The sequence below is a fragment of the Homalodisca vitripennis genome, chromosome 1 (assembly GCF_021130785.1).
Source record: "Homalodisca vitripennis isolate AUS2020 chromosome 1, UT_GWSS_2.1, whole genome shotgun sequence".
In the NCBI taxonomy this organism is placed as follows: domain Eukaryota; kingdom Metazoa; phylum Arthropoda; class Insecta; order Hemiptera; family Cicadellidae; genus Homalodisca; species Homalodisca vitripennis.
In genome coordinates, this window is record NC_060207.1 from 96285120 (window position 1) to 96301574 (window position 16455).

General features: G+C 34.0%; 1 protein-coding gene across 4 annotated transcripts in view; it reads right to left on the reverse strand.

The window, feature by feature from the left end:
- Positions 1-12308: 12308 nt before the first annotated feature.
- LOC124367280 (fatty acid 2-hydroxylase) overlaps positions 12309-16455 on the reverse strand; it is a 178753-nt gene continuing 174606 nt past the window's right edge. For all 4 annotated transcript variants that reach the window (XM_046823991.1, XM_046824015.1, XM_046824007.1 and 1 more), the window contains one exon: positions 12309-12615. In XM_046823991.1, the coding sequence (XP_046679947.1) occupies positions 12530-12615 (86 nt within the window). In that variant the 3' untranslated portion in view covers positions 12309-12529. The remainder of the gene's footprint in view (positions 12616-16455) is intronic.

Here is a 16455-nt window from a genome sequence, read left to right on the forward strand (position 1 = left end):
TTTGATTTAGAATGTCTGTACGAAAAAACAAAAAATATAAGAAAATCTTGATAAAATTTTGAAACCACAAAAATGAGCAGTCAGTCTTGTTAAAAACATCCAACTCAAATATTCTGCAGGGAATATTTCAGATCTTTGAATGCATTAATAGTTTGTAGCCAATATATTCTATACAAATATGATAAAACAGTTACAGTGATTATGGTTTATTTAGAGAATTTAAATTGCAGATCCAATGATACCATGTTTAAAAAAATAAGTTGTTAAACAAGGGAGATGATGATTCATTATTTTTTCATTTGAGTACTAAGCAGTATCAACTGTCAATATATGACAGTACTGCTAGTGATCAGAACCTACAGAACCAAAGTTTAACTGAGTTGCTTTAAAGTAAATTCTCTAAATGTGAATGAAGTAAAACAGAAAGAATAATAGTATTTTCTGACAAACTCAAACAAAGACAGCTTGATATTACTTGGCATACATATAAATAAGCTATATAGTTTAAATGAAACTGTTTTGACCTGTTGAGTAAAAACTTAGTTACAGTTACTGTACTCATTTAATTTGCAGACTAAAACAATATTTTAATATAGGCTTACTTCCTTTCTTTCATTCCTATCTACCATGGAAAAGCCCTGTGGAGGCAGAAAAAGTATTAAAGTGTAATACAAATTATAACATTTAATAGAAAATCAGGTATAGAAACAGGCCATTCATTAAAAAAAATACAATTAATGTTATGAATTTTTACCAGAATGAGAAAATTATGAGATTATTTTTTTATACATTTACTGACACTCATTAGATGTTAAAGAAAATCTAATTAAGTATACTTTAAGGCTAGACATTCATAATCATGAGACCAGGAACAAAAAATGTATAGATTAACTACTAGTCAGACAACAACACAAAACAGCCATCCTTATACGAGAATTAATTGTTTAGTAGACTACTGAAAAATAATAAGAATACAGTGACTGTAAAAACATTTTAGTTCATTTTAAATAATGGTTGAAATCAGTGTCTTTTTTCAGTGAACAAATTATGTTACTTGTGATACTAATCCATTGGGATGTTTAAGTTTTAATTTTGTGCTCTGCTGTAATTAATTATTTGTTTTATTTATTTGTTTGCTGATATGTTTCTGTGTGTTTGTTACACAATGTCAATTGTAATTTAGTGCCAAATATTAAAATAATTATTGATCACTTTGTTCCTATAGTTTGTTACTATCTAATGAATTATAAAGCTACTGTTATTTTATTCTATTATGGATACTTCTTTATTATAAGTTATGATACATTTTTATAATACATCTTGATTCTTGAATTGACTATGTTTGTGTCTGTGCAAAGCAGTGTATCTAATGACAATAAAATTCGAAGCTATAAAAATGTGCATGCAATGAATCATTTTCTGTTGAAAGCTGAACTAAATTACTAGAGGAGGTATTCAACCATGACTAGTGAGGCTAAAGAAAGCTCCATGATATGTGTTAAAAAGTTAGCGATCAAGACATTAGTTCTTTGTTTAAAGTTTGTTGTTGTCAATGGAAGGTTTGACAGGATAACAGGATTTCGGACAGTTGCTATTGTTATGGTTACAAAAGGCATTAAGGTTCCTCTATCAGTTTAAAAAACCTGGTAGTGTGCTTTTAAGAAGTACCTGGTATACAGTGCAAATTAACTGTCTGTCCCAATACTATGATATTGATAATTAGACTAAATAGCACCAACTAATATAAATGTGGACTGTGTTTAATTTATAATTTAAATATTATTGTACTGATAAGTTGCATATTTAGGGATTTCTGAAGGAGCCTAGCATAAATATATCTCTAGCAAAAAAATAGATGATGGAGTGATAATGCTTTATTCTTTGTTTTTTCACCCAACCACAATACTAAAATTAAAATTCCTGAAATAGATGCAAACCTGCATGTTGAATTGTGATACTTGAAGCAGTCTCACAAAAGTTGTAATTTAGATTGAATGTATAATTATTCAGTATGAATCCGCTTTCTTTTTGTAATAAATATATTATATGAATAGCATAAGAATTTTTAGAATAAAATAGATATTAGTTTGAGCTAACAACTAACAAACTAATAGCTGGTTTAGTTTGGTTGGCTTCTTTATCATCTCACATCTGCCTGTACAGTATTGCTGTAATGATGACTAAAACGACAGTTAATACTCCATATTGAGGTGTCCTATACAGTATATGTGCCAGTGGGTTAATATTATTGTCTATTAGATTCATGTCTTTAATTTAGACATTTTTATCACAGATGAACCTCGATTCATGTTTATTTCCAGATAAAACCATGACACATATGAGGGCTAGGAAAGTAAATTTACTATTTAATTTTCTTTTATTATCATAAGATTCCAATTTTGAACCATCACTTGTATCAACTGATAAGCAGTCAAAACTGACAGAGACAGTGCCTCAGTTCACACAGAGTTGTAGTTAAAGGACTGGTTTTCTACATTCTATTCTTACTTTTGAGTTGGAGACACCTTCCTAAAGGTATTTTTCCATGTGAGTATTCATGTCAAAAAATATAGTAATAGGTTTACTATGTAACATACTGTCAGTACAGAAAGAAGTACTGAGGCACCAAAGTGAGACTTTCACTCTACCAAATAAATACTGAACTACCTTACTATTTGTTATTAATGGTTGTGAAACCATTTCCATTAATTATTTTAAAGTTATTTAACCATAAATTAGATTATTTCCGAAGCTAGATGTATAAATTAACATTTAGGTGAATATTCAGTTGTATGTACACGTGCACAAATACATCTTTACAGCTGCTGTTATTATGACTCCTAGACGCCATGTTCTAGAGCGGTCAAAAAACTAGATGTAAATTTCTAATAAATAAAGAGAAAATCTGTATTCTGATATAAAAATTATTTTTCATTGTTCCACTATGTACTATAGAGTTTTTAAGATTTTTGTTGAAAGACAACCATCTGCATTTTTGCCCATATACTTTGCTTTCTATTATACACTGTGAAATTATAAACTGTGTTAAAAATAATCACTTGTTGTAAAATATATATGTCAAATAAACGTACATGAAAATGTTGCAGATTCTAAAAATGTAATCTAATTTATTTATACATTATCCTCCTGTTACTTAAATGTGTATTACAAAACTTAATAATCTATGTGCTGGAGGATGTGCTCCGATGAATAAAGTTTGGCTTTCAAGTAAAAAGTATATACTTTCAAATCTATTTTAAGGATATCCTTTTTCTTCTTCTTCAAGGAGCAGCCTATGCACTTAAGTCTCAAGGGCCTTTTACATACTCCAAAAGTATACCATGAGGCCAACCATTTTAAGGATTCAGCAATTCTACAAACCACCGATCAGGTTCTCCTAGGAAAAATTCACCACCCTTGTCCAGAATACCAAAGATGGTGTAGCGCTCCCTTTTTATTGTAGGACAGTCAAAGAGCAGGTGTCCAGCAGTTTCCTTCTTAGAGTGGACATTTTATAGAGCCGATCCTCCCAGAGAATGCCGACTCTGTGAAGGTGCTTCTCCAGGTGACCATGTTCCGTAGTTAGATCGAGAAGACACCGATCCACTTAAGGAGAGGTCAGATGCCACCCTGGAGAAAGGCAACTGTAGGACCATTCTGCTCACTCTCAGACCCGGATGTAGTCTTCACCTTCTCTCATATTCTGTGAAAGTGCTAATTTTCTTATTCCTATACCACAGATGAAGAATTTCACAAGCACATTTCATAATAGCTGAACGTTCCATTATAAAGTAACTCTATAAACAAATTGAAGTTTGAACTGTTTCCTCACACTGCTTCTCTTATTCCCCTTATATTAGGCTTTTTGATTTTGATTTTTTCCTCTACTCAAAAGAGACCTCAAGGATAGTCCAAGGCAATGTCAGACAATGAGGTGATAGGTGAAGGTAGCTGTTGAAGTTTGAATTTAAAAATTGGGAGAATATTTCAGTAACAGAATGAAAACTATATGCTTTTGAAACTCAAAAATGTCAGTTTAATTTATATTTTTCCTATTGCTTTTTTTTACACAAGCACGTATATGTTAAAGATAGATTTTTCTTCATACATCTCAAGTACAGTAAATCCTGTCATAATATCTGGCCCTGCGATATTCAGCACCTCTAAAATGCGACCTGGTGACAAACAATAAAACTCTTTGTTTAAAGTTTGTTATTGACGATTGAAGGTTTGAAAGGATAACAGGATTTCGGACATTCGCCATTGTATGAAAAGGGTTTAAAAGCTGCTGTTTGAACCCTTTTCTTTCCCTTCTTTTCTTCTTTCTATTCTTTATTTTTGTATGTATTAGTACCTCACCCAGCTGACGAAGAAGACAGATTCCAATATTCGAAACATTGTGTTATACCTTTTGTAACATATAACAATGGTAAATGTTAGAAATCCTGTTATCCTTTCAAACAATAAAATCAAGGAATCCCACACAGGCAAGCTCAATCACTTCCTCGCACATGTTGGCCTGTAGGACTGTAGTACAATGTGTGAGAAAGGGTTGGGTGCTTTTTCCTGTATGACAACTTGCCCACACTATTGTTAAGAACAATAATCTTGACAACACTGATATCAGTATTGTTCATTTTGTTTTAATAGTGGGATGATTACTTTTTCAATTCCTACTATTAGCTTCCAAACACTATCTGTCTGTATACCGACATGACACAAAGATATATTGCTTAAGTTGAGCCACTTTTCATTTTGCAACAACTCAGTCCAGCTGAAATTTTGCTTATAAACTCAGATCCCATGACATGTTGTATACAAAACATTTAGAACAATTGCTCAGTTAATTAAAGCAGATGTCTATTGTTATCTATTATTGTTAGTAACTGAGTTATTTTGTGTGTATGGTTTCTTTCTCTTGTAATATTGGTTGAGAGCAAAAGCGCCAAAAGAAGCTTTCAAATGAAACAGAATATAAGAAGTGTTCACACTTATATAAAAGTAAAGTGCGCTTTCAAAATGAATCCCATGAGAACAAGAAGCATGATTCTTGCAAATTCAAAATGCTTAAATGTCTCATGTGCACATACTGAAAGATGAATCAAGTAATTATACCAAAATCAATGAAATAATTTCTGACCATTGTCCCCTGACTAGGCTTTGGCTATATTACATAAACACAGGCTTGCTTGAGAATTTAATCGTGTTTTAAATATTACCTCACAAGAGTTTGTGGTGTGCTTTTAAGTGGTGTTAAGAAAATAAGTTGATATAGGTAGTAATAGAAACAAGTATAATATAAATAGTTCATTTAACAATTTTAGATGACAAATTTCTTTTAAATAAGTCTTAACTGTTTACAGTTTAATATCTCATGACTAAAGGTGGTTCTCCATAGAGAGGTTTAGATGTCTCAAGATTTTTATTGTGTTAGCAATGTTTCAATATTGAATGAACCGAATATAGTCATGACATCCTGCATGCAAATCTAACAACAAAGAAGATGGTGGTGATAACTTTCTTATAAGCTAAGTTATTTGAAAAGAATTAACTCAAATAATGGATTTTTTAAAGTAATGACAAGAATATAATTAATTAATAAGTTATCTGAATTCAGAGCACGAAAAATGAAAAACATTTAAGAACATTGAAAGAAATGTTCTCTCTGCAGTCTCTCTGATTGCTCATACTTAGGACATACTTCCTAGACTCATTTTTATACTAGGATGAGTGCAGAACAAACACTTTTTACATATGGAGGTAATAAAAGCCTAAATCCTTACAATATTTCAGTATCTATTATAGCATTCCCACACTAATACTTTTACAATAGTGCCCCTGATTCAGGCTATGATGTTTTCCTTTAATGTGCGTTGAGATCAGCAATAACATTATTCTTCAGTGTTAAATAGTTATCAGTATTAAATTTAGTGCATGATAGGTCACATGATCCATCCCTGTGATGTGGCAATAATTCAAATGTCAAATGTGACATTAATTCTAAATATTTAATTCAGAAGTTACTTGATATTTGTCAGTGATATTGATATGACCCTCAACCATTATCATAAGATCATTGCCTAGTCTTAATGTCATCAAATTTGAAATTCCTAACTTTAAAATAAAAGTTGGTGCTCAGGTTAGCATAGTACAAATTGACTAAGAGTGTATATTTTTATTTTTGTTATTTAAAATATCAGAATACAGTATACTTTAGTTTATGAAAATATTAAAGTGTGTTAGCATCTGCTTTCATATAATAAAAACAAGTGTTGTACATCACATGTAAACTAAAAATTTTGAAACTGTATTAGTTTCGTTTGAAATATATCAAATAATTTTGTAAGAATACAGCATCAGTGTTTGGGGCGTTATAGTCCATAAGTGGAGGGCTAATTTGCATTGTATAAATACAAAACTTTGATAAAGAAAAATAAGGTTTTCCCTTAAGAAAGAAATTAATTGTCAACCAGTAGCGTAGTCAGAAATTTCGTTCGGGGGGGGGGGGTTCCAGAACGGGGGGACGTTTTGTGTGTTATTTGCCAATGAGTTCACTGATAAAAGGTAAATACCAAAAATATGGAGCTTTAGCAACTACGCCACGTAGAAAGTGGAAAGATGTAATAGGCAAATCCAACTCTCACAGCAACTCTAGTACCACAAATTTTCTTGTATAGCTACAGAAACTTTATGAAGTTCGATTCTGGCCGAGTAGAAGGCACCAATGTGATGTTGGATTCACAGGAGAAGAAAGAAAAAGAACAAAACAGAGCTTCACTCAAACGTATAATTGACACAATTATATTCTGTGGAGAAAATGAAAGACCCCTTCGGGGACATTGGGCCACTGACGGCCAAAAACCCTTCATAAAAGGAGGGCAATTTTTGAGCTTTGCTCGGGTACAGACCAAACTAACGTTTGGAAAATGCGCCGGAAAAACTATACTGATTAGAATTTCGTCTACTTTGGAATTCACGGATTAAGGTATTTATGAATGAGTTATAATGACGATTTTTGTATCATTACACTGTAGACGAGTATATAATTATCGGAATAAAATCACTTTCGGTCAGAAAACACACCTGAAAAACTCTACTGATTAGAACTTCAACTACTTTGGACTTCATTGATTGAGGTAAATGTGGTATTTTCAATTGAGTTAGGACGACGATTTTTGTTAACATTAAACTGTACACGACTACCTATATAATTATCGAGAAAAAAAAACACTTCCGGTCGGTAAATACCGAAGAAAAGCTCTACTGATTCAAGTTTTGACTATTTTGGATTTCACTCGTTGAGTGGTTGAGGTAAAGTGGTACTTAGAATTATGTTAGGACGTTGATTTTAGGTATTAATTGAACAACGACTAATACCTATATCATTATCGAGAAAAAAACAACAAAAAATCAATTCCGATCGGAATGTACTAAGGAAAATGAAATAATACCTCAGTCAGTGAAGTCCAAAGTAGTCGGAACTTCTTATCGGTAGAGTTTTTCGGTGTATTATCCGACAGGAAGTGAATTTTTCAATTTTTCTTCGATAATTATATAGCTATTAGTCGGCGTTCAATTGATACCTAAAATCAATGTCCTACCATAATTCTAAGTACCACTTTTATCTCAACAACTCCAAATCCAAAATCGTCAAAACCTGAATCAGTAGAGCTCTTCCTCTGTATTTTCCGACTGGAAGTGATTTTTTTATATTTTTTCTCGATAATTATATAGATACTCATGTACAGTGGTACAGTTTAAAGGTAACAAAAATCGTCGTCCTAACTCAATTGGAAACACTACGTTAACCTCAATCACTCCAAATTAGTTGAAGTTCTAATCAGTAGGCTTAGAATTTTTCAGGTGTATTTTCCGACCGAAAAATGTTTTCTTGATAATTATATACTCGTCTACAGTTTAATGACACCTAAAATCAACGTCGTAACTTAATTCTAAGCAGTCCTCAAGACGAATTTGAACAGCAGGGTAAAGGGAAACGTCATAAGACATCTAGTAATGCACTCTCTGTAACTAAGCCTACATTAGTAATAGATTTGATGTATTGGCTGAGCTTAAGGACTCTGATCTGAACTCAAAACCCCTTCTGGTAAATGGATTAAACACTCGAACCAAAGTCAGAAAAGCATGTCTAAGGCTGGTACTAGTAACCACAAAAGTGTTAACAGCCACAGGTACTCTCGACCCAGTCCAAGGGTGAAGTCTTTTTCCTTAGAGACTGATGCTGGGGCTAAGCCTCTTCTTACTAAAACTAAACCTAAGTCATCCACTGAAAGGCCTATCTCTAATAAATCTTTTCTCTCTGTACCAGCTGGCCTCAAGTTGACATCTAATCTTAATGTGAGACGAAAAATCAGGGTCCTCTCAGACAGCCATGGTCGCTCTTTGAGTGGCTTGTTACACGACAGATTGTATGATGTTGTTGATTTGTTATGCTATGTTAAGCCCAGTGGTAGGATGTGTGATGTTATTGAGGAGATAGACAGGGTGTCTGATGATATGGATTTTAATGACTTCCTGATATTATTTGCAGGAACAAATGATGTAGAGACAAATATCGTTGGGCTCCTTGACTGTGTCAAATCTATGTTAAAGGTGGCTGAAAAGACTAACATTGTCTTAGTGGGTTTACCATATAGACATGATAAGCCTTCTTTGAATGATCTAATTTCATCTCTGAACACCCAGATTCAGAACCTTGTCTCCTCCCTGAAAACTATAACTTTCTTATCCCTCACTCCTATCAGAGGACCATCCTATTACTCTAGAATGGGCCTACACTTCAATTTGACTGGTAAAAGAGTGTTCGTCCAGCTTCTTTTCAAATCTATCCAAGAGGTCCTTGAGCTGGGCTTCTCCACTTCCTCTGTTGCCACACATGTGGGTACTCAAGATGCTTTACATTCAACTCAATGTCAGGTTGTATCCCAGCCTCTCCCTACTCCGGTATCAATTAGTGGCCAGAACTCTTGTCTCCCCTCGGCCAACTCCCCCCAGCTGGCTTCCCATGACTCGGATACCTTGCCTCTCCCTCGCACCCCATCCAGAACCGACAAGCCTTTTTTAGAGAAGAGTGCTGCAAACGAAATGGTGACCTAAGTAATCCTTCTATATGCTTCAGAATCATTCACCACAACGTTCAGGGATTGAAGAGCAAGCTGTGCCAGATTGAAGTATTGCTGGAACTCTACTCTCCGGAGATTCTATGCTTATCTGAGCACTTCCTAAAAAAATCGGAACTTGATTCATTTTGTCTCCCTGGATATAGTGTCTCTGGTGGATTTTGTAGAGCCAATATGGAGAGGGGAGGTGTTTGTATCTTAACACGTGATTCGTGCAAGGTATCACCGCTTGATGTGTCGGGTTTTGCTGTTGAGGGTGTGTGCGAGTTGTCTGCAGTGAGGATTGGAATCGTTCGTCATGCCTCGGTAGTGATTTGTCTGTACAGACCTCCCGGTGGAGGCTCTGCTGATTATGATTCTTTTCTGCTGTCATTGCAGCGTTGTTTGGAGCATGTAAATCGGCGCGGTGAGTGGATGGTTCTGACCGGAGATTTCAATGTGGATTTTTCAGTTGTCGGCGGGAGTGCTGGAAAGGTTGTGGAACTTGTCTCATCTTTTGGCCTTTATAGTGAAATTACTTCGTTCACTAGAGAATACAGCGGTTCATGCTCTCTTATCGACAACATATTTACAAATATCCCTAGACAGCAGGCTTCATCCACTGTCCTTGTCACTGGGATTTCTGATCATCATGCACAATTGAAGAGCATCTCTTTATCGGTTTCACCTCAGCACATTAATTTAAAGTTTAAAACCTGTAGATTCTTTTCCAGTAATAACATCAGCATCTTCACAAATCTTCTTCGAAGAGAATCCTGGAAAGAAATGGTGGCTGGAAAGGCTATTTTATCCACGTTTTCAAAGGTATTCGAGAAGCTCTTTCTTGCAAGGTTATCTTCTTTTCTGATTTCAAACAATATTCTTTATGCACATCAGTATGGCTTTAGAGAGGGTCTGTCTACAACAAACGCAATGTTTAGTCTTATATCAGACGTAACAAAGGCTCTAGATAACAAGGAACATGTGCATGGGCTCTTTTTAGACCTATCTAAAGCCTTCGATGTGGTAGATCATACTTTGCTTTTGAGGAAACTGGAGTATCTTGGGCTGAGAGGCAATGTGTTTGAATGGATACATTCTTATGTGACTGGTCGAAAACAGATGGTTGAGATTCCCTATATGGATGCTGACGGACTGCTAAAAAAAAAACTTTCTCAAGAACTAATTGTCAGAACCGGGGTGCCCCAGGGATCGGTCCTTGGTCCTGTATTTTTTCTCCTCTTTGTAAATGACATAGCCGGGTGTATTTCGGACTCTCACTTGTACTTATTTGCTGATGACACATCCCTCGTAGTCTCCAGTAAGAGTAAACCACAGCTGGAGAATCAAATTTTCATAGACGGGAGCTCATTATTTCAGTGGCTGGAGGAAAACTCTTTATGTATTAATACAGCAAAGACCAAGCTAGTTGATTTTGCAATCAGAAACCAGTTGGATAATGAATGTTTGAATATTATCATAGGGGATACCGAGTTTAGTCCGTCAGCCACTGTTAATTATCTTGGTGTTGTTTTTGACCGTAATCTGAACTTCTCAAACCATATTGAGAAAGTTACAGGTAAGCTAAGTAGCAGTATTTTTTTATTGTCTCGACTTGCCTGTTTCAAAAGTGCTGACATCCTCTTGTTGGCTTATCATGGTTGTTTTTACCCTTATTTATCTTATGCAGTACCAATTTGGGGCCATGAAAGCACCAAGACGCAGTATGTTTTCAGGTTGCAGAAGAGAGCTGTTCGGATAGTTTTTCACTTGGCCGGAAATCAGTCATGCAGATCGCTATTTCGAGAGAAAGGCATACTCACTTTTCCATCAATATACATCCTCAACAGCCTGACATTTCTAATCAAGAATTTTAGTTTATTTACTTCTCATATTACACATACTTATAGATACCAACTCCGTCACAACAATAACATAACCCTACCTCGCCATAGCACCACTTTTTTCAGAAATAAAACATATTCCTCCTGCATATCATTGTTTAATTCTCTACCACAGTATCTAAAGAATGTTAAGGAGCCCAACAAATTCAAAAGCCAATTGAAAGAATTTTTAATTCAAAAGGAATATTACAGTGTCCAGGATTACTTACTTGAGAAGAAAGACTAGTTTTAGTATGTTATGTTTTGGTTCTGTATGTAATGTTAAATTTAGTAATTTAGATAATTTTACTTTAATTTGACCTCTGCCTGTGCAATCCTTGTATTGTTTGTGGCAATAAATGATTTGACTTTGACTTTGAACGAAGTGGTCGCTAATTTAAACTGTTCGCCTTGTTACGGTTCAGGTTACTTTGTGACATCACATGACCACGCCCTATACAAATACCGTGATTACACTACACTACCCGAAAGGCCGAACCCAAAACTATTGTTTGATACTTTATGATTTAAACGAAAGGACAATTATATTTTTAACAACAGTCACTTTAATCAATTGAATGTTTGTAGACAAGAGTAATGGTAACTCCCCTGCTCCATGCTTAATTTATTTTTGAATACGTCTTAATATTTCGGGGTGGGTCCGGACCCCCCGGACCGCCCCTTCGCTACGCCACTGTTGTCAACCGTGCTAGTTTGGGTGGAGGTGTATATAGGAGTGTGTTAAAAGCATTAAAAATATGAAATGTGTTCTCAGATCATATTTTTTTAGCTTGTTACACTTAAAACCAGCTGTCAGACAGGTAAAAGATGTTAAATCAGCTTCAGCTAACTATACAGTATGCAGACCCTTAAGCAGCGATTTTCAGTTTCTTTATCTAGTTGTCTACAGTGACATAGCTATTATTTATGTGTCTGATCGTCAGTTTTAAGTATATCAAGATTAATAAAATATAATCGTTAAAACACATTATCATTTTCATATTTTTTACTCCTTTTGATACTCACTCATTTTGACCTCCACCAAAATTGACGACGAATTGAAGTTTTTTCTATTTATTTCTTATGAAAAATTTCTGTATCGTTTTCAAGATAAACCAGGTTGTGAACTTACTTATACAATGCAAATTGGTTCTTGGCTTCTAGACTATTCACACAAGGTTTCAGTTTTCACTTAAGACTGTAAGGATCTTTTAAAGATTATACAATGGATATGTATCACTGGAATTTCAGGATAGATACAGAATAATATGACTGAAACAAATATAAACCTAATAATAAAACACAGTTACATGTACAATATATAATATATTTTTACTCTGAGGAAACAAAGAAAGGAAACACAATAACAAAGGCAGTGAAATAGCGTATATGTATACTGTATATATATATATTACAATAAATAAATAATCAACATCACTGGATTAAAGCAAGCATACAACAACAGTGATGGGTGTTTGTGCTTGCGTAGATTGCGCTATTACGCAGCCTGCATGATTGCGTAGCGAGTCACCATTTCATGGTGTATTTCAGCTTCCTCAGCGAAAGCCCTGTGTTGAACACTTTGTCCCAGATGTGGTTGCTTATACCAAAACCTGCAATCAACAGTAATCAATTACTAATGTAATATATATTTATAATAGTTTGTTAGAAAAACGATTTCTGCTGTTACATGATTTTTATTAAGTTCAACTTATACTTAATTAAAACTGTAAATACTTTTAGTTTGGCCCTAACCTACCATTAAACCCACAGAAACCACCTCATTGAGTAATGACAACTGACTAAGAGACCATTCTAACAATCTAAGAACACTTAAGAACAGCTTAAAGTTCAACCATGCATTTCTTAAAAAATGTATTAAGGTACAAAGAGAGAGTGATGAATCAAACACACAGCTGTAACCCACAGGACAGAGTGTATATCTGGTTACTGGACCATACACTCCAAAACAGAGATAAATGAACAATGTATCTGAGAACTCTTAGAACTATATGTTACTCTGCTAAACTGTGACCTGCAGAACTAAAAAAATCAAGTCTAACATGGTACAACAGGTAGAAACAGTATGGGTAGAACTTCCTTTCACACATCTACTTTAACTAGCTTAGGAAACTGGAAACTTCCAAACAGTCTGTGAAAATAATTTCCAATGCATGACCTCAATTGCTACAAGGCACTTTTATCATGTTAGGATTATAGTACTGTATGCACTGTAAAAAGTGTGTGTTTCGCTTTCCGGCATTGTATTTCAGTTCAACCATTCAACTAACAATAGTTCCAATATCAAGTATGACTTTGGCATGTACATTACCATGCTTTTATTGATCTATGTGTTTGCTTGAACGTTTGAAAAAGAGAACACATCCCAGTTCTCAGAACGTATGTTTAACTTTTTGTTAACACATAGTGATGGGAAAGTCCTAAATATTGCTACTCTTTCAAGTCATCAATTTACAATAATGAGCTTTAAACAGAGAATTATTTGCCAAAATTCTGTAGCCAAACTGTATGCTATAGTAACAACAACAATAAATAACATTCTGGTATTGGGAATGTATTGAATCAGCTATACGATCAACTATCAGTGTTACTGATGGAAGGAAAATGTTCTGACAATTAACTCCACCAAAGCAAGATCAGAAGGAACAATAAATTAGTGTATTGATGAGGTTTATGATTGCAAATTGTACCATTGAGTCAACCAATATGGGATAAATGTCAACAACTTTTGAAATTTTCCTCATCAGAATATGCTATTTTGAGATATTTTCATCATATCAGGTTTCTAGCAGATCTGATATGACCTGTCATCAATATACAGGGTGTTTACTAAAGGTGTTCCAATATTGTGGTATTATGTTCTAGACGTGAAAATGAGCAAAAAACTTCATATGGAGGTATGTCCTAAAACTTTTAGTTTTCCGTCTATCTGTCTGTATGTGAATTTTACCAAAAAAGTTATATCTTTTATACCAGTAAAGATAAATTTATGAAACTTTGCAGTTGAGTTGACCTTTTGTATGCCCATTTGCAGTAGCGTAGCCAGAAATTTCGTTCGGAGGGGGGGGGGTCCAAAACCGGGGGATCCGGGGGACGTTATGTGTGTTATTTGCCAATGAATTCACTGGTAAAAGGTAAATACCAAAAATATGGAGCTTTAGTAATTACGCCTTATAGAAAGTGGAAAGATGTAATAGGCAAATTAAACTCTCACAGCAACTCTAGTACCACAAATATAGCTACAGAAACTTTACGAAGTTCGATTCTGGCCGAGTAGAAGGCACCAAAGTGATGTTGGATTCACTGTATAAGAAAGAAAAAGAACAAAACAAATTCAATCAAGAGTATAATTGACACAACTATATTCTGTGGAGAAAATGAAATACCCCTTCAGGGACATTGGGCCACTGACGGCCAAAAACCCATTAGAAAAGGAGGGCAATTTTCGAGCGTTGCTCGGGTACAGATCAAACTAACAGTCGGAAAATGCACAGGAAAAACTCTACTAATTAGAAGTTCGGCTACTTTGGATTTCACTGATTGAGGATTTTTTGAATGAGTCATAATGACGATTTTTTGTACCATTACACCGTATACGAGTATATAATTATCGGAAAAAATTAAAAAAATCACATTCTGTCGGAAATAAAATACACCTGAAAAACTCTAATGATTAGAACTTCAACTACTTCGGACTTCGGTTATTGAGGTAAACGAGGTATTTTTGATCGAGTTAGGACGACAATCATTAAACTGTACTCGACTACCTATATAATTATCGAGAAATAAATCACTTCCGGTCGGTAAATACCAAAGAAAAGCTCTCTACTGATTCAAGTTTTGACAATTTTGGATGTAAAACATGGTATTATGTTTAGTAGTACTCATCAGTTATTTTTTATTAGATTTTAGTGAAACAACCACTGTTAGATTTAGAATAAAGTTTACAACATTTCATTATTCTGGTAAAATTTTCATACTGGGTATCGATTTTGCGGAATTTAACATCAAAATTTATGATTGGCTGCCATTTTGAAACGGGTAAAGATTTGTTCATATTTTTTTCTCTAATGGGTATACAAAAAGTCAACACAACTGCATGCAAACTTTATCTTTACTGGTATAAAAGATATAACTTTTTTGGTAAAAATCACATACAGACAGATAGACGGAAAACTAAAGGTTTTAGGACATACCTCAGTATGAAGTGTTTGCTCATTTTCATGTTTAGAACAAAATACTACAATATTGGAACACTTTTAGTAAACACCCTGTATATACACTCTGCTGTACTGGCTAATAAGATACTACTTACACTAATACTATGTATATACTGCATTTTCATCTGTAGCTGCAAAAAGTTAACATTTTCTTCTGACATAAAACTAATTACTTTGGCTTGGATTCACATATTAATTATATGTGAACGATTTTCTAATTTTTATGGCTGTATTGTTCCTCATAGACATAAAATTAAACATGTTGGCTCAGTCGGAAGAAATGTAGATTTTATATGAGGCCTTCATCTCGAGATGCAAACTGAAGATGGATTATTAGTTTGGATGTTTAATTTGCACAAGACTCTCAATGTTGGCATAAGAATATTGTTGTGACACTTTCAAAGGTTTATGAAATCTATAATCTTGAAAACTTACAAGACAACAATTTTTGCATATGAATCTGTTTGTAAAATCATGACATAATATAGTTACAATCAATCCAAAATTATGTTTGTAAATATATTCACCTATAACATTCATTTGTAGGCTATACTTCTGTAACTTTAAGAAGCCACCATCTTAAAACCTTAAGAGTTATGAAAATAAGTAGTTGCTTGTAATTGCTTGACAATTTTAACAAATAAAGTGTCAATTTGATTTATGTTGTGAAATACCCGAGATAAAAATTCAGCCCAAATTAAAATTATCGTTATCTTCCTATATTCCTGAACAAACTATGGTAGTTATCGTGATCACAATTATTTCTGCTATGTTATATACTACTTAAAACATTATTTTGCCCTCTGTAAATCTTACAAGATATTGACAAAAATTAAATAAAAAAGTTTCTTCTAATTATTTAATTTTTTAATGACTTTTTTGGGTCTAAGTGGAGTTAAAAGTTTTGCTTGAAAATTGTCATTAGTTAAGACTTGACTAATGAACTCATCCAGGGATTGTGTAAGTACTTTTTTTGTACAAAGTTTAGTCTGGATATTTTAAAAATTATGGCAGTTACTGTGTTCACAAGCTTGCATCATATTGCATAAACCCATATATACATATATTTTTGGATTATGGTAGTTTTGAATTCTGGGGATCATGATCAGAGAAAATGTACAAAATCTCCTAGAAATTCTGTTATGAGAATGAGAGAGATTGCAATAGGCAGATTTCTATGATATCTACCTACAACCTGAGCAGCAGTATTGA